We start from the raw sequence: 19477 nt of genomic DNA, 5'->3' as shown, positions 1-19477 counted from the left end.
CTTTAAAAGAAAAATCTATAGATAATTGGGTAACAATTCCTTTTAAATGTATTTTTATCATCTAAAAGCAAGAAAATGTCAAAAGTATCAGTAAAACTGAAATAAAAGATGGCACATGACATATTGCAAAACAATGTGAATTTAATTTCTGGTCTTCAGAACCTGGCAGAACCTTTTATGTACCAAGATTAGATTTTAGTACCAAATATGACTAGCTTTTATTTAATACATGGAAAGGTAAAGGGAAATGTCCCTGATCATTTTAACAAGAGTTAAAAGCAAGAATGAATTTTGAAAGCAGTTGGCAAAATCCTTTAATCTTCCATAAAAGTGAATTGATCCAGGAAAAATCTAAGACTAAGTAGCAGCGCTAAAATGCTAATCTTGTCGGCTATAACATTAATTTACCAACACAAATTAAAACATATTAGGGGAATACAAATATAACAGATGCTGCACTCTGATTAACTATATTACCTTTTCATGTGGAATCGTATAGATAGTGAACATCCGTTTAAAGTAACTGATGTACACATTATACACTGTTAAACAGATGCGGCCAAATATATTCGCACTCTTGCATTTCACAATAGAGCGCAATGGAGGTGAATCTTCAGTTTGTTCTTTTCAAAACTGATTGAATGGCAATTTTTACCCCATAGGCACCTGCAACTTACAACAGGTGAGTAAGTAAAATTATGCAGTAAATGAGAATCATGCCTCCAACCAAATTAATTAGACTTTATTAATTAGTCCAGGCCATTTTTTACTTTGAAAGGAAAATCTGAAAAAATATGTTTTTGTTCTTCTTGCCCATGTGCCGTTGTAAATCAAAAAAATACACTTGTAAACACCAAAATATTTTTTAATTTCAACTTATTTTAGAATAAATAGTGAATCAAGCAAGGGTGCCAATATATTTGACCACATCTGTATATGAGACTGAGGACATTCTTACAATGCAAACAAGTATGAAGTGAACCACTTTCCAACACCTCACTGCTCTTGACCTTGCTGCATCTATGAAAGCCAACCTCACAACCTATAAAAAATGTTGCCTAGAAAACACCCTCATATGTCAGCGGTATAGCCAACTGTATTAAATAATTTATCAGATGGCAGTCTGATCAATGTCTGTGGATCTGACTCTGGCTGTACGTTCATCACACACGATATCTCAGACAGCACTGGGACGATTTTGACTAAACTTACTGATTGGTCCAAGGCGGTGAAACATGTTTAAAGTTGAAGTTAAAGTTGCCTCGTTTCCTAAGCAAGTATCAGAGGCTCCTAACTTGGGTAGCACTACACCATGCTACATTGTGTCAGACGGATTGTAGGATAATGAACTGTGGACAAAGATGTCTTGAAAATGTGGTCCAAAATAATCACCAACTACTCTGGTCTTGTACATTTGCATGAAACACAATATGCCTAATTATACCGTTGTAGTAAAATGTATCATATTGATGAACTCAATCAAACAAAATGGTGCTCCCAGTGTACTTCCCTAAATAAATGGTTGAAAGTACTAAATGCAGTGTGTAGAGCCTTTTCTCTTTACATGAAATTACCATTAAAAAGCAAAAACAAGGGGGGAACTTTGTATGTTGGTTGTAACTCAAATATAATAAAACAATTGTTTAAAGTTGAGATCCACATAAGGTGAAACAGGCCACTGGTCACCCCAGGCGCTTTTGTTTTTGTTTTGTTTATGAAACAGAGCAGCGGAGCATCGTGGTACCTACTCTGCTGTTCTATCGTGCTTGCAATGATGTGAGATGATGTCAGAGGGGAAAAAACTGTGTTGTTTGAAGTACCGTCCTTGTTGTAATATCGCAAACAGACGTGGCAGTTTCACCACTAAGGATTCCAGCTTTAATGAATGTGTCTTTCTGATTAAATTCTAATATTGACAAGCAAATCAGGAAATAAAAGTCTGAGCCATGGGTGAATACACATATTCAAAAAGGACATTTGTATTTGAGATGAGGGTAGATTCAAAATGATTTCAAAATGACTTGACGTTTTTTTAATACTTATTACTGCATTCTGTTGTTGAATTTTGTATTGCAATTTTCAAGCACATCTGAAACCACTCAGTACGCTTAATCTTTTCAATCCATTTGAACCAAATCATCAAGAACGACCCACACAAGAATAGTTCATTTGACAACGTACCAAAAATATTTTGAAATGATTTACTACCAAATAATTGTATGATGGCATGTCTCTGGCTTACAATGATTTTGTCCTTATCTGGCAGTAAACAAAATGCTAAATGTCCCAATAGGAACTTGTTTATAGCCATGTGTAGTAATAGTCTACTAGGGGCCATTTCAAGAACACTTTATGGCAAAGAGCTGTGTGATACCAAAAGAAAATGTTAAATCAGATTTTATAGTCAATTCACAAGTTACAGTAAAAAATATTAACATTGTCCTTCCAGCAGAAAAAACTAAACCTTCAACATTCAAAACACTCATCTTATGTCTGTGTTCCATACATCTAACTCAACTTCCTCTTGCTCACTTTAATTTCACATTCCCTTCATAGATGAAAGGGCAGGGCACCCAGCATTCTTCCTCATACTTCTTCCTGAATCAGACCATACTTTACACTTTCCTTGCTTCTGTCCTCGCCGTTAAGTTATCTTATTTGGGACATGGGTGCCCCTTCTGCTAAAAGAAGCAGACATGCGCTTCTAGGAGGATGGAGTCCCTCTGCCCCCTTCGGGAGTGGCAGCAGCCCCGGCCCCAGCCCCACCTCCAGTGACCAGGTTCCGGAGCAGCTTGCGGCGGCCGGCCTGATAGTCCTCCTCATCCACATTGACCAGCAGTTTGATGGCCTCATGGCCCACCGCCTGTTTGAGTGAGTCTGTGATGAAGACGCCCTTCAGGGCCTCCAGCAGGGAGCCATTGATGTAATCCCGCCAGAAAGCATCTAGGTATGTGAGCTCCGAGAACTTGATGTCACAGATGATGGAGCCCAGGTCCCGGGACTTGAGAATAGTGTTTGCCTGGTTGAACCTCTCAAACTGCCTCTCCAGAGCCTCCTGCTTGTTGGAGAAGACGTTTCCCTGAAGCGCTGATTCATGCTGGCAGTACTCGGCGCGCACTCGTAGGCGGATGTCTGCAGGGGTGTGGGGTGAATAGGGAAGAGCAAGTGGAATGTTATACAGAGGAAGTGTGTGCCGTCTAATGCCATGGAAACAATTCAGTCAAGGAATGACTTAATTCAGCAACTGTATAGTTTGGTCGCAGATATGTATGCATGTGCTTTAGCCAACTCTTTTGTAATTCATTGTCATGAAAGAACTGTCAAAAAGTAGATACACACATGCAACCTCTGAAGGCATAAAGTTACTAAACAAAACAGTTGCTTTTGAATTCCCTTACCACAAGTTTGCTTCTCCCTGCAGTCTCCTGTGGTGTGCGCCCTCTTCCTTTTGCGGCTCGGTAATGGGGGGCCTGGCTTGGTGCGGGGGGGGCCCACCTGGGGCCCCGATGGAGAACAGCATATTACTGGTTGGGGGCCTGTTAGTGGAGTATGGGAAAAAATGCTAAGATATATTCATTTCACTATTTCCACCAACTGTATTACTCCCCCCACACACACATACTGTATGTAGATGTATACATGTAAAGTCACACATTCACCTGTCCTTCTGTGGGGTATAGCCTCCCTGCTTTCTCCTCCTCTGGGGGACACATAACGCACTGACGTCTCTTCCAGGTACTTATCCACTGGGTCTGGGCACACTGAAAAGCAAAGCACAGCAACACTTTTGGTTAGTGACTTAATATTTACATTTAATGCAAATTCTCAATTAAGAAAACACAAAAAGTGTGTTTTCAAGAAGTTGGCGAAAAGTGGTAAAAAAATGTTTGGTATAACATTTTGGAGACCGACAACATAACATTTTGGGGATCGGCAACCTACGTTTTCTGCCTTGACGCCAATAGATTTAGTTTTCTTTTTCATTTTCAATAGAATTTTAGTGGGCCTGAAAAAGGCAAAGGTTGAGAAGGAAACCACCACTCACCGGTCTGTCTCTTCCTGAGTGTGACGTAGGGCAGCAGGTCGTGCCGTGTGATGATGCGGAGCAGCTGCAGGACGTGCCTGAAGTTGGTCTCATCACAGCGCCCCTGGCGCTCCAGAGCTAGCAAGAAGTCCCGGCCGCTCCTGATGCCTCCGCGCTCATACTCGTCGATGACGTCCACGAACAGGAAGGAGAGCACTCGCACGTCACGGTGCGTGAGCTGGGCTCCCACTATGTCAAACATGCGGTGCAGTGAGTACAAGCCGTAAGCGTTGTCTACGGCCTCCTCAGGCCAGGGTTCGAAGCGTCCCGACGAGGGCCTCCTGGAAATGGCAGAGTTAGTGCAGGAGGCCGAGGCGCCCCTGTTCACTGCCACTCCGCTGGAGGTCCCCACTGATGAGGACCCCACACCACCCATCAGACCTCTGTGGGGGGCAAGGTGCCCCGCAGCACTACTCTGAGTAGAGTCCAGCTGGTTTGGGTGAATGTGAGGCCTACCGTGGTGAGCTGAAGAGTTCTGGGGGACAAGGAGGGGAGGGTTGACGTTTGCATTGGGGAGGGGATGCTGCTGTGAGGTCATCACTTTGTTAGGGGTGGAAGATGACAACGGGGATGCAGAAATCCCAACAACTTCTTTGTTGTGTCTGAATACTTAAACTGCTTTCCTATAAAAAAAAAAAGAGGGACAAAACACTTCACACCTGGCAAAACAGTAAAAGACCGGAACTGAAAGAGCATAAACTCAAACAAAGGAATGGTTTTTAACATGAAATTAGGTTGATTATCTAAACTCAAGTTTCAGCATCTAGATAGGTAGCTAAGCTCTCTATTGTGTAACTTAACTAGTAACGTTAGTGTCTACCATGCCTATAGCTAGCAAGCCAACCAAACTGAAAGTTACTAATGTAATGATAACAGCTAGCTTCTAGGCCAAATCATCTTGCACGGTTTATCCCTTTAAAATAAGAATTACACACTTATTTGAGCAAGGGAAACAAATATACACAACATGGCTGTCAATCATGATATCAGTGACGTAACTCTCTCCCGAAGTTTACTAAACATCAACATGTAAAATGGGCAATGATGACTGGTTTTCTAGGCTAGCTCAATGCACCAAGCCAACAACGACGTAGCTAGTTAGCACACTCAGTCAGGCAGAGGTCCAAGCTAGCTGGCTAGTTATATACAATAGCATAGCCAGTATATATATATCATCTTTGGCATTAGTAGCTAACGTTAACCACAACAGTCAGGAAGCTAGGTAGGTCATTGTTAACAACAAACATCTAACGTTACAGTAAGTACAGTAGCTACTAGCTAGTTAAGTTAGCTACATGACATTGTTAAATTTCGCTAATCCTAAATGACTAACTAACGTTAGCTAGATAAACCACCCAGATAACTGGATAACCACCAATCTACAAGCAGCTTGTTATTGTAGAAACGCAGCTAGTTAGCTAATTAGGAGCTCGTATGGAGCTAGTTAGTTAACAAACTAACGTCGTTACGTCAACTCGTTTCAATTTAAATTAACGAACGTTAGCTAGCTTGCTAAACGTTATTTAGTTACACAAAACAACAAAAACGTGGTCACAAATTAAACGACATCATCGGTAGCTAGCTAAGAGTCGTTTTTTAAAAGACATTTAGCCACAGTAAGGACTGGTTTTCGTATGCTAGATAGTTGGCTAACTTTAGCAATGTAGATAACTAGTGCTAACCATGTTTACCTTAGCTACGTTACCTTAAGTTAATGGCGTTAGCTACCTTGATTCAAAATAAATCAACTTGAAAGACCGTACCTACTTACTTAACGTTCTTGGTGGAATGCTAAGCTCCTTCAAGATCAGAAAACACAATTATGATGGATAATGTCACACTCTTTCCAGAGGCTACAATTAGCATGCCCATTGTCCTTTCTCAACTAAAATGAAAGAATATCCGGTACACAGTATGATTCACATCCAGGTTATTAATTCAGGCCCTGTTATAATACTTGTGAACGAGACAGTCTTTGCTTGTAAAGTGCACCCTTCCTTCCTCTCTCTCTTGAACTAATATTTAATCAAACATGAAATGGATCATTTGTTTATGACAACAAAAACATAAACAGGAGTATGTTTTGGGTTATGATAGGTGATATGCAGCTCATAACTGAGGCATTTACAAATTAGGCTTCAAGATGGGAAGCCTATAACATCAGGGCATCATCCTGATTGCACCTATCCTATACATTTAATTCAATATAGCCTACACAGTATTTACATTATATATGATGTGGATTTTAATCTTTGTTTATACAGGTACAGGTAAGTATATTAAGAAACAATTCATGTTTACAATGACAACTTGTCCGTCCAAACAAGAACCTATTTGAAAAAGAAAGTAACAGGCTGATGTAGAGAGAGCGTAAACTGTATTTGGGCTGGATCCATGAATTCTGCGGTGCAGAGACGAGAGCTGTACTCCCTGCGCCACAAAAGCTTTAGGCCTAGGGGCGGAGGCAGAGCCTCTTTCCATTCACACCAAGCCCCAAAGGCAACAATTCCTTACAAAGGCCATCCCACAGCTACCACCAATGTAGCCTAATATGCAACTTGTGGTTGATATAAAATAATATAGACGCAGGCTACTGATTGAGGAGTGAATCCACACTGGAAGCTTTACTTCTTAACACACACTACAGTTGCCCTGTAGGACACCTCATCCAAATACCACACATGTCATAACAAAATCATCCACAACTCAAAGGACAAATTATTTCATATTGCTCCGATACATTGGCAACATTTAGCACATTTAGTAAAATAGATCACGGTTTATTAAATATATTATATTTACCACAATGTCTTGGAAAACATCTGTCCTGTATTCACAATCCTTATCCTTGGTTCTTCTGGGAATCTAAAAAAACAACAACATAAAATTAAAATTAGCTTCTCAAATATATTTATTTTTATGAATACTTTCTCTGGGTTCGCGCCCAGGCTCTGTCGCAGCCGGCCGCAACCGGGAGGTCCGTGGGGCGACGCACAATTGGCATAGCGTCGTCCGGGTTAGGGAGGGTTTGGCCAGTAGGGATATCCTTGTCTCAGTATGTAAAATGTAATAAAATGTATGCACTCTACTGTAAGTCGCTCTGGATAAGAGCGTCTGCTAAAATGACTAAAATGTAAATGCCCAGAAAGTCCTTGATATGCATCTCTAACTTTGGTCCTGGCAGTTCCAGCCAAGCACTTACACACACGATTCAATCTCCAGGACTTGTTATTTTTGTTTAACCTTTATTTAAAACCTCTTGGAAATAGGGGGCGCCCTTTTCCCTTCTGGATAAAATTGTGCCCAATTTAAACGGCCTTGTACTCTATCCTAGATCATATGCATATTATTATTACTATTGGATAGAAAACACTCTGAAGTTTCTAAAACTGTTTGAATTATATCTGTGAGTTAAACAGAACTCATTTGGCAGGCAAACTTCCAAACAGGAAGTGAAAATTCTGAAATGGGTCTCTGTGAAAGGCATTGCCTATTCAATTGTCTTGTATTTATGGATCTGTATGCGCTTCATACGCCTTCCACTAGATGTCAACAGGCAGTAGAACATGGAATGAAGTGTCTAGCCTTCCCTGGGACCGGATGAGAGTCGTTGGAGTGAGAGGTCAGCCATATTGGTAGTACTTGGCTACGCACTTAGGTTTGTCATATCGTTGTCTGCAATGCGTTAGGTAGACACGAAGAAATGCTCCGTCTGGAACGTTATTGGATATATTTGTGAAAAACATCCTAAAGATGGATTCTCAACTGAGTTTGACCAGTTTATTGAATTTTTCGTTCATGTGTAAAATCTTCATGGACACGTGAGCTCCACCATGCTAGCCAAAGTTGCTAATTCAACAGAAGAAATGGACATTCTAAAACAAAACAACGATTTATTGTGGAACTAGGATTCCTGGCACTGCATTCTGATGAAAGTTCATCAAAGGTAAGGGAATATTTACGATGTTATCTTGTATTTTTGTGGACTCTTTGGACTCCAACATGGAGTGCTGTGCTTTGTACTAAAGTTATATTTTTTAAATCTAACAGCGGTTGCATTAAGAACCAGTGTATCTTTAATTATATATGCAACATGTATTTTTCAGCAAAGTTTATGATGAGTTTTTCTGTTAGATTACGTGGCTGTCTAAAATTTCTCCGGACATTTTGGTGCCATTTGTGACCATGGCGGCAATGTAGAACCACGATTTATAGCTATAAATATGCACATTTTCGAACAAAACATAAATGTATTGTATAACATGATGTCATAAGACTGTCATCTGATGAAGTTGTTCAAAGGTTAGTGATTAATTTTATCTCTATTTGTGGGTTTTGTGAAAGCAATCTTTGCCGTGAAAAAATGGCGTTGTGTGTTGGGCTATTGTGGTGAGCTAACATAAATATATGTTGTGTTTTTGCTGTAAAACATTTAAAAAATCGGACATGTTGGCTGGATTCACAAGATGTTTATCTTTTATTTGCTGTATTGGACTTGTGATTTCATGAAATTATATTATATGATATCCCTGTGCCACTAGGCTAGGCTATGCTAGTCAGCGTTTCTGATAAGGATGATCCCGGATCCGGGATGGGGGGTCCGTAGAGGTTTTAACTGATGGAGACCCCAGTTCTACTGTATATGTATGTTTCAACTTACCTGGTTGCACACAGCTTCTACATATCGTACAAAGGCAAAGTGTTCACAGTTGAGTGAGAATAGTCGGTATGGGAATAATAAATGTTCATCAGAGCATCAAGCCTCTGATTTATCTTTTCCTGTGATGAGGGCTGGTGACCTCCTTCACACACAGGAAATTCTGCTTGCAGGCCATGGCGGATGGTACTCATCAGTCACACCTCATCTAGGATCAAAGCAGTTTGGGAATAAAGATGCACTTGAGGGTCATAAAATAGTAATTACATAAAAGTAGTTGTACATTTGTTGACTCAAGACTTTATGGCTATCATTAACTCTAAATATCAATATAAGAACTCTGTAACACACATTACATTTACATTTACATTTTAGTCATTTAGCAGACGCTCTTATCCAGAGCGACTTACAGTAGAGTGCATACATTTTTATTACATTTTACATACTGAGACAAGGATATCCCTACCGGCCAAACCCTCCCTAACCCGGACGACGCCCCACGGACCTCCCGGTTGCGGCCGGCTGCGACAGAGCCTGGGCGCGAACCCAGCCCAGCCTGGGCACGAACCCAGAGACTCTGGTGGCGCAGCTAGCACTGCGATGCAGTGCCCTAGACCACTGCGCCACCCGGGCGCACCAATCTTGTATTACCCTGTTTTCACATTCATGTCTCACCTGTCACTGCAAGATGGATTATGTGTCCATCTTCATCATATACACCCAAATGTGAGTATCCAATAGGGTAAGAGAATTCGATCAAGTCTCCAAACTTGGTAGCTGACAAAATGTCATCAATATGTACAGAACATACCATAAGAAATGCATTCAAAACTCCACCCTATAACAGCTTACCTATTCGGTTTAGCAGCAGAGTTGACATTGTAGATGCAGGTGCAGGTTTGTAAAGGATTTCACACAATTGTTCTTGCAATTTTCCAACATTCAATCTGTAGTTTTACTGTAGTTTAGTTATAGACTTGCAGTGCTTAACTTTTTGTTTTTAAGACATCATACAGTGCCTTCAGAAAGTATTCACACCCCTCAACTTTTTCCACATTTTGTTGGTGTTACAGCTTAAAATTAAATTGAGATGTTTTGTCACTAGCCTACACACAATACCCCATGATGTCAAAGTGGAATGATGTTTTTTGAAATTAATGAAAAGCTGGAGACTCCAGAGTGGCACAGCGGTCTAAGGCAACATAAGGCGTCACTACAGACCCTGGTTCACTCCCGGGCTGTCGCCGTAGGAACCGGACCGTGGATCGTTGCCGTAGGAACCGGACCGTGGATCGTCGCCGGAGGAACCGGACCGAGGATCGTCGCCGTAGGAACCGGACCGTGGGTTGTCGCCGTAGGAACCAGACCGTGGATCGTCGCCGTAGGAACCGAACCGTGGATCGTCGCCGGAGGAACCGGACCGTGGATCGTCGCCGGAGGAACCGGACCGTGGATCGTCGCCGGGGACTCCAGACCGTGGATCGGCGCTGGAGGAACCAGACCGTGGATTGTTGCCGGAGGCTCCGGACTGGGAACCCTCGCATGAGGCTCTGGACTGGGAACCCCCGCTGGAGGCTCTGGACCGCGGACCGTCACTGGAGGCTCTGGACCGCAGACCGTCACTGGAGGCTCTGGACCGCAGACCGTCGCCGGAGGCTCCGGACTGGGAACCCTCGCAGGTGGTTCTGGACTGGGAACCCCCGCTGGAGTCTCCAGACTGCAGACCGTCACTGGAGGCTCCGGACTGCAGACCGTCTCAGGAGGTTCCGGACCGTGGACCGTCTCAGGAGGTTCCGTACCGTGGACCGTCTCAGGAGGTTCCGTACCGTGGACCGTCTCAGGAGGTTCCGGACCGCGGACCGTCGCCGGAGGTTCCGGAACGGGAACCTTCGCCGGAAGCTCCGGACCGGGAACCGTTGCCGGAAGCTCCGGACCGGGAACTGTCGCCGGAAGCTCCGGACTGGGAACTGTCGCCGGAAGCTCTGGACTGTGGAGGCGCACAGGAGGCCTGATGTGTGGGTCCGGTACAGGTGGCACCGGGCTGGTGACACGTACCTCAAGGCGAGTGCGGGGAGGAGGCACAGGACGTACTGGACTGTGGAGACGCACTGGAGGCCTGATGCGTGGGACCGGTACAGGTGGCACCGGGCTGGTGACACGTACCTCAGGGCGAGTGCGGGGAGGAGGCACAGGACATACTGGACTGTGGAGACGCACTGGAGGTCTGGAGCGTAGAGCTGGCACAACGCGTCCTGGACAAGGCAAGTGCGGGAAGCTGGCACAGGATGCACTGGGCTGTGAAGGAGCACTGTGGATGCAGCGCGTAGAGCCTGCGCAGGATATCCTGGACCGAGGAGGCGCACTGGAGACCAGGCGCGCTGTGCCGGCACAACCTGTCCTGGACAGATACCCACTTTAGCACGACAAGTGCGAGGAGTTGGCACAGAATGCACCGGGCTGTGAATGCGCACTGGAGACACAGTGCGTATCACCGCAAAACATGGTGCCTGACCGGTCACATGCTCCTCACGGTGAGTACGGGGAGTTGGCTCTGGTTCAACACCTGGCTCCGCCAACCACCCCGTGTGCCCCCCCCCCCCAAATTGTTTTGGGCTGCCTCTCGGGCTTCCGTCGTGGCCGCGAACCCCGGTGTCGTCATTGTTGTTCCCTCGCTGCCTCCGTCTGCTCCCATGGAAGGCGATCCTTTCCGGCCTGGATCTCCTCCCACGTCCAGGATCCCTTACCGTCCAAGATATCCTCCCATGTCCAGGATGTCTGCTCCTCCTGGCCACGCTGCTTGGTCCGTTTGTGGTGGGATCTTCTGTCACGATCGTTATAATGAGTGGACCAAAGCGCAGTGTGATCTAGGTTCCACATCTTTTTATTTCTAGGTGGAACTCACAGCAAAACAAAATCTATATTTCTCAAAACGAAACGTGAAGTTAACAATAGGGCTAACAGGCAACTATACATAGACAAAATCCCACAAAGCACAATGGGGAAATGGCTGCCTAAATATGATCCCCAATCAGAGACAACGATAAACAGCTGCCTCTGATTGGGAACCATACCAGGCCAACATAGATCATTAATCACCTAGATAACCCACCCTAGTCACTGTCACGCTTCAACCAATATAGAGAATAAACAGCTCTCTATGGTCAGGGCGTGACACTGAAAGACAAATTCACCTTTCAGCATGACAATAACTTAAAACACAAGACCAAATATACACTGGAGTTGTTTACCAATACGACATTGAATGTTGCTAAGTGGATTAGTTACAGTTCTGACTGAAAATCGTCTTGACAATATATGGCAAGACTTAAAAATGTCTGTCTAACAATGACCAACAACCAAACTTGACAGAGCTTAAAGAATTTAAAAAATAATAATGTGCAAATATTGTACAATCCAGGTGTGCAAAGCTCTTAGAGACGTAACCAGAAAGAGTCACAGCTCTAATCCCTGCCAAAGGTGAATCTAAAAGGTGAATCTAACATGTATTGACACAGGGGGTTGAATACTTATCAATATACAGTATATTAGTGTTTTATTATTCATTACTTTTTTACAAATGTTAGAATTTTTCTTCCACTTTGACATTACAGAGTATTTTGTGCAGATCGTTGACAAAAAATTACAATTTAATTAATTTTATTCCAATTTTGTAACACAAAACATTTAGGAAGAGGTCAAGGGGCATGAATACTTTCTGAAAGCACTGTACATTATAGGCCTACATCTCTTCTGTCATGAAACAATACTAGGCTACATAGGCCCACTATTTTGTAAAGTTGTTAGTTGATCAAGAAATAAACTATAAGAGTAATTTATTAATAACCTACTTTCAAAACATAATACACACACAAACAATTCCTTACCTGCGGCAGAAAGATAGGCTACAGTCACAGAGTACAGTAAAGCTGCAGGTGTTCTCGCGCGTTAAATAAAATGCAAGTTGGGCAACGAATTTCACCACTGACTGTTGTAGAACTCAATATGTTCTTAGTATATGACGCTATGGTAAAATATATTGTAGCTCACATGCTGCGTGTAGTCCATTATTGTGTCAATAGTTTTGACCATTAAATCTTAGCAGGTTTGGTGGCAGGGCGTGTTTTTTTTTAGTTGAAGGGAAAGTCTTTTGTAAATTATTTCAAGTGTCAGTGACTCATTAATGTTTGGCCAGTATTTGTATTGTTGTCAGGCTGAAGCCTATTAAAAAGTTAGCCAGTCTGCAAGAATATTGAGAATATTCTAATAGGTGGGATAAAATAGTAAAATATTGAAATACCTAGAAAAACGTCTAATGACATTAATTTGTTGAAGAAATCACACGATTTCATTAAAAGTTATGCAAAATGTGCTAAATAATTTCCAAACACATCATAACAACAAAAAATGTTGAACAAAGTTTATGAGTGATCAATTCTTCGGTGATTAAAGGTGATTAAAGCTTTCAACTGACAGTTTGTATTGTTCTTTTATATCCAAAACATGAGGTCAGTTGAAAACAAACAAAGAAAATTATTTATTAATAATCATGGTTGACCTTAAAATGAGGGACAGGGTTTTTTTTCTTAAAATGATTCACTAATCACATAATATAAATAATAATCTTCAGAAATGACTTTGTCAAGCAACAAAAATAACTAGGGCTATGATGGTGAAAACTTGGGAAAATGTAGGGCTTAAGTGGGTTAAACTCTTCCTTGAAGTTCCAGAGTGCACATAGGAAATTGTCAAAATGCTGAATTTGTGAGTATGAATGTGCTCTATATTAAAGGGCAATTAATTTAACTGACTATGTAAATGCCTTATTGGTGCTAAATTTTTACTTAAAATTTCAAAGGGACGCAAAAGGGACTCATTTCGTGGAACGACCTGCCTAACGACCCACCTAAATACATTGGATTGATTGATTGAAGTGATGAGGATGATCCATTTTTTCCCAATATACAATATCGCCCACCCCATGCATGCAAAACAGACTTCAGTTATGTTTTATTTATCTATCTTTTACGCTACGTCAGACTATCAATTAATTGTTTTTGAACTGTTTAACAAAGTTATTTATTTTACATCTGAGTTGCATGTATTTCTCCCCAGCTGGTGCCTCTCATGCACTACTTTTTGTGGTTGCCAAACTGTACGGACATCCTGTTGCTGACACAGTGGAAGGTGGTCGGCACCACCTCCCAGGAGTTGATTGGGTTATCAAAGAGACTGATCCCGTTGTAGTAAGTCTTCTTCACACCAAAACCCTCAGGGCAGAAGTCATTCATGTCAACCTGGCTGATGTTGTTGGAGTGAAGGTAGACCACCTGTTTAAAAAACATTACATATATCAACTGTTATCAACATAACATAACATATCAAGTGAAATCACCAATGTTGATGTTTAAAAAACATTACAGATATTAATTGTTATTAACATAAGTGAAATGACCAATGTTGATGTGATTGATGCTGCTTCACAACCCCCTCCACACTTTACCTGCAGATGCTTCATTCCAGCAAGACCTCCAGGGACATTGGGGATCCGGTTGTTCTCTAGATGCAGCTCTCTCTGGTTTTGCAGGTAATCCAGGCTGCCGTGCTCAATGTGGCGAATGTGATTGTAGCCTAAACCCAACCTAACACCCACACACACACACACACACACACACATTGAAATTGAGTGATTGATGAGACAATGAAGGGCAGACAAACTAGAGAAGGGGTCCCTAATTACATTCAGCCGTGTGTCGATTTTTCCTTGAGCGAGTGGTCGGGCCACCGAAACATAGTTATTAATAATTTGTACACTGCAAATTGACCGCAACAATCCTAAACAGATATAGTTTTTGACAAAAACAGAATAATTTCAAACGTTGATGATTACATTGGAATACGATCACATATGCCTCTCCATTTTTGCGTGGGAATACTTGGAATCAGAATTCCTAAATTAAAATCACTTTCAGCTAATTTCCTGGTGATTAAACTGTATTTTATGTCCAAGAACGAAAATTATATATAAAAAAATCTTTCAGATGCTCACTTCGTATCTTCAAAGGAAAACATTTATTAAAAAAATTAAAAAGCATAAAAGTAACAACAGCATAATAGAAGAGTCATTGTTCAAGTTGCACAACAGAAACTGTCGGGTATCATCATGATAGGGGCACCCTCTATTGCAGGGTTCCCCAATAAGCGGCTCTCAGGCCAAATTATTTCCCCCCCAAGTTTTCTGAGCAAAGAAAAAAAATATATAGATCTACAGCATTCATAAACTCCTCATAAATGCATAATGCGATGGACTTTTAGAAACTCTCAGATATTGAACACTCTCTTGTATAGCTACTTGTCCAGACGTACCTGTGCAAACCCTCATATTGCCTTAGGTCTTCTAGTTCAATGGCTTGAATTTGATTCTGATCCAAATGCAACTCATGTAGACCCTCAGGGAGATCCGGAAGGTGAATGAGAACAAGTGACTGATAGATTCAAAGGATTTTTCAGTGGAAATGTGTGGGAAGTTGCAATGTAACAAACAGAACACTTAGCAGAACACTCCAAATATAATTATTGTAAAGGTTATGCCATGCTTTCTACCTTTAGGGATGCCTGTGAGTTTTGCCTCAGAAATGCGAAGGAAGGTAAGTTTGAGACCATCAAAGGCTCCCGGCTCCAAACCACTGTTCTGAATAGGATTCCTCCCCATCTCTGTAGGAGAAAAGTATGTGTTTAAGTCAATGCCAATACCTGCTCCAGTACTCAAGCGGCTAGATGTAGACCTCAAAGACCTTTAGATGTTAGATGTGTTTTGCTGTTCCCATATCTGGTACTAACACATAATAAATATGGCCTAAGGTCCAACTATAGCTTGTCATCTCACCAATGCAATTCATGCTGCCCAGGCCAGAGAAATCACCAGCCGCCACCTTCTTGATGTGGTTGTCATGGATACGGAGCTCCACCAGAGAGGAGGGCAGGTTCTTGGGCACGGCTGTCAACTGGTTGTGGGAGAAGTAGAGCTTTTGCATCCTTCCGAGGGGCATGAAAGCCCGCGGGTGCACCCTGGAGATCTTGTTATTCACCAACACCAGAGCCTGAGAAAAGAGGGATAGGTCATGAGGAGACCAGCCACCCTGACCCAAAATAAATATAGACCATCGCTCATAGAATAATACAAGCATTGTTTTCATTGTAATACTAAACCATGATATATTCAAACACAGATATGAATCAACCCATTACCATTATATAATAAGTTATGTACAATATATAGTAAACAATATATTACTTTTAACAGCATTAAAAGTGTTTATGTTTTCAGTATGGACACTGAAAGGGGGCACTACTATGAAAAAAAGCAAAGACAGACAAGTGATGTATCCTTCTATTGAAATGCCAGAACTCTCTTCCACCATTTGTGTTATGACTGTTGGTGCTCACATAGAGGTTGCTGAGACCCTTGAAGTCATCCTCTCTTATCTCTCTGATCTGGTTGCTTTGAAGGTCCAAGAGCCTGGTCTCCGGGGGGACGTCATATGGCACATAGTGTGAACCTGCAGATCAAACCACAAGAGATGAACTTACCTGCTTGACTTTACAAACTTTTCCACATTCTGTCAGTTCACAATGATTACAATTCAGTTGTAATATAAACAGTTGTTATTGTTGCTTTTCAAAAAGTGTTAAATCTATGAATCATGACAAAATACCTCTTGGACACACACAGTATGTTCTCACTCTTAAGGTTATGTCTGGATAATTCTACAAGTTAGAATTTATCATCATACTGTATTTTGGTAAATGCTGAGTAATTTTCTGGGCTATGGTTTGTATGCATATGTTGCACTTTGTTGTTGTTTGTGTGTGAGATGTCACCATATAATTAGGAAGACACCAGCTACCCCAGACTCCACGTAGCACTAACAAGTAACGTGCAGTTGTGCAGTGTGGCTGCTGTCTATACATTAACAATTGTATGTTAAGTGTGAAGAATCATTTGGAGAGAATATAATATTGTGACTTTGTATCTCTTAACTCACCCAAGTCAGAGCACTGCACAACCTTCTGGTTACACTGACAGCCGAATGGGCAAGTAGGCTGTTCTGGTTTGTAGTATTCCTCAACTGCTGAGCCCTCTTCATCGTTCATCATCATCATCATCAGCCCCTCTACATCGATGCTCTTCCCAAAGTCCAAGAAGCCCTTCTGCTCAAAGGGCAGTGCCACAGAGGGGATGGGTAGAGGGGTGGCACACAGCAGGAGAAGGACAACAGAGAAGGGAATCATGGCTAAGCCTTTTGTTGAAGAGAAATCACAAGAGGAAGACAAAAAAAAGCACAAGGAAAATGAACAGCAGTCAATAAAGAACCACAGTTATGAATCCAGCAACTATTCCTGTAGCCTACAATTGCAGAGTTGCTCCTCAATGTAAAAAATCTATTATAAACTGGGTGGTTTGAGCCCTGAATGCTGATTGGCTGAAAGCGGTAGTATATCAGACCTTATACCACGGGTATGACAAAATAATTATTTTTACCGTTCTAATTATGTTGGTAACCAGTTTATAATAGCAATAATGTACCTCTGGGGTAAGCAGTATATGACCAATATACCACGGCTGTAACGTCCTGACCAGAGTTCTTATGAGTTTTGCTTGTTTAGTGTTGGTCAGGACGTGAACTGGGTGGGAATTCTATGTTGTGTGTCTAGTTCGTCTGTTCCTGTGTCTGTGTCCGTTGCACCACACGGGACTGTTTCGTTTGTTCATTCGTTTGGCTAGTTTTTCCTGTTCGTGCGTTCTTCGTGTCTATATAATATCTCAAGTTCAGGTCTGTCTACGTCGTTTTGTTGTTTTGTTTCTATTCAAGTGTTCTTCGTGTTTTCGTCTTGTTTAATAAATATTCATTATGTCATCATACCTCGCTGCGTATTGGTCCTCAGTTCCTTCTCGCCTCTCCTCGTCTGAGGAGGAGGACGACTTAGACTGCTGTTACAGAACCACCCACCAAACTCGGACCAAGCAGCGTAGCAACGGGCAGCAGCGGCAGCAGCAGCAGCAGCGGGACCAGGAGAAATGGACATGGGAGGACGAGCTGGACGGAAAAGGACCCTGGGCAGAGCCAGAGGAGTATCACCGCCCCAAAGCAGAGCTGGAGGCAGCAAAAGCAGAGAGGCGGCGTTTCGAGGAGCTAGCTCGGCAGCAGGAGCCGGATCTGGGTTACACCACTTGGGAGGAAATAGACAGGTGGTCGGTTGACCCAGGGAGAGTGCCGGAGCCCGCCTGGGATTCGATGGAGCAATGTGCAGAGGGATACTGGCGAATGAGGTTAGCACGACGACGCGGTAAGAAGCCCGTGAAGAAACCCCAAAAATGTATTGGGGGGGGGGGCTAAAGGATAGTGTGGCGAAGTCAGGTAGGAGACCTGCGCCCACTTCCCATGCTTACCGTGGAGAGCGGGAGTACGGGTAGACACCGTGTTATGCGGAAGAGCGCACGGTGTCTCCTGTACGTGTGCATAGCCCGGTGCGGGTTATTCCACCTCCCCGCACTGGCCGGGCTAGATTGAGCATTGAGCCAAGTGCCATGAAGCCGGCTCTACATATCTGGCCTCCAGTACGTCTCCTCGGGCCGGTGTACATGGCACCAACCTTACGCATGGTGTCCCCGGTTCGCCAACACAGCCCAGTGCGGGTTATTTCACCTCCCCGCACTGGACGGGCTACGGGGAGCATTCAACCAGGTAAGGTTGGGCAGGCTCGGTGCTCAAGAGAGCCAGTACGCCTGCACGGTCCGGTATATCCGGCGCCACCTTCCCAGCCCAGTACCACCAGTGCCTACACCATGCACCAGGCTTCCAGTGTGTCTCCAGAGCCCTGTTCCTCCTCCATGCACTCTCCCTGTGGTGCGTGTCTCCAGCCCAGTACCTCCAGTTCCGGCACCACGCATCAAGCCTCCTGTGCGTCTCCAGAGCCCTGTACGCACTGTTCCTTCTCCCCACACTCGCCCTGAGGTGCGTGCCCTCAGCCCGGTACCACCAGTGCCGGTACCACGCACCAGGCCTATAGTGCGCTTTGAGAGTCCAGTGTGCCCTGTTCCTGCTCCCCGCACCAGCCTTAAGGTGCGTGTCTCCAGTCCGGTACCACCAGTTCCGGCACCACGCACCAGGCCTAGTGTGCGCCTCAGCAGGTCAGAGTCGGCCGTCTGCCCAACGCCGCCTGCACTGCTCGTCTGCCCAGCACCGTCTGTACTGCCTGCCTGCCCAACGCCGCCTGCACTGCTCGTCTGCCCAGCACCGTCTGAGCTGCCTGCGCTGCTCGTCTGCCCAGCACGGTCTGAGCTGCCTGCCTGTCCAGCACCATCTGAGCCATCCGTCTGCCCAGCGCCGTCTGAGCCATCCGTCTGCCCAGCGCCATCTGACCCATCTGTCTGCCCAGCGCCATCTGAGCCATCCGTCTGCCCAGCGCCATCTGAGCCATCCGTCTGCCCAGCGCCATCTGAGCCATCCGTCTGCCCAGCGCCATCTGAGCCATCCGTCTGCCCAGCGCCATCTGAGCCGTCCGTCTGCCACGAGCCTTCAGAGCCGCCCGTCTGTCCCGAGCCATTAGAGCCGTCCGTCAGTCAGAAGCCGCTAGAGCCGTCCGTCAGTCAGGAGCTGCCAGAGCCGCCAGCCAGTCAGGAACTGCCAGAGCCGCCAGCCAGTCAGGAGCTGCCAGAGCCGCCAGCCAGTCAGGAG

The 19477-nt window shown here is 44.0% G+C and overlaps 1 protein-coding gene and 1 long non-coding RNA gene across 4 annotated transcripts; one reads left to right on the top strand and one right to left on the bottom strand.

Moving 5' to 3' along the window:
* Window positions 1–298: 298 nt before the first annotated feature.
* dedd (death effector domain containing) lies at window positions 299–5987 on the bottom strand. Of its 3 annotated transcripts, none has more exons than XM_055892434.1 (5): window positions 5848–5987; window positions 4046–4707; window positions 3660–3761; window positions 3399–3536; window positions 299–3132 (listed from the first exon to the last, which is right to left on the bottom strand). In XM_055892434.1, the coding sequence occupies exons 2-5, from the start codon at window positions 4620–4622 to the stop codon at window positions 2705–2707; spliced, it is 1245 nt and encodes a 414-aa protein (XP_055748409.1). In that variant the 5' UTR covers window positions 4623–4707; window positions 5848–5987; the 3' UTR covers window positions 299–2704. The 3 variants fall into 3 exon arrangements, with proteins under 3 accessions (XP_055748409.1, XP_055748408.1, XP_055748410.1); XM_055892433.1 differs by having other exon boundaries at window positions 5856–5987; XM_055892435.1 differs by having other exon boundaries at window positions 4046–4559; window positions 5856–5987.
* LOC129830144 (uncharacterized) lies at window positions 5119–17656 on the top strand. Its single transcript, XR_008755492.1, has 3 exons — window positions 5119–5342; window positions 13854–14059; window positions 14248–17656. It is a non-coding gene; the product is annotated as an uncharacterized LOC129830144 (long non-coding RNA).
* The last annotated feature ends 1821 nt before the right edge of the window (window positions 17657–19477 follow it).

Source organism: Salvelinus fontinalis, chromosome 31 (genome assembly GCF_029448725.1).
Source record: "Salvelinus fontinalis isolate EN_2023a chromosome 31, ASM2944872v1, whole genome shotgun sequence".
Lineage (NCBI taxonomy): Eukaryota > Metazoa > Chordata > Actinopteri > Salmoniformes > Salmonidae > Salvelinus > Salvelinus fontinalis.
The sequence above is the reverse complement of the archived record's forward strand: the minus strand, read 5'-3'. Positions and strand labels throughout refer to the sequence as shown.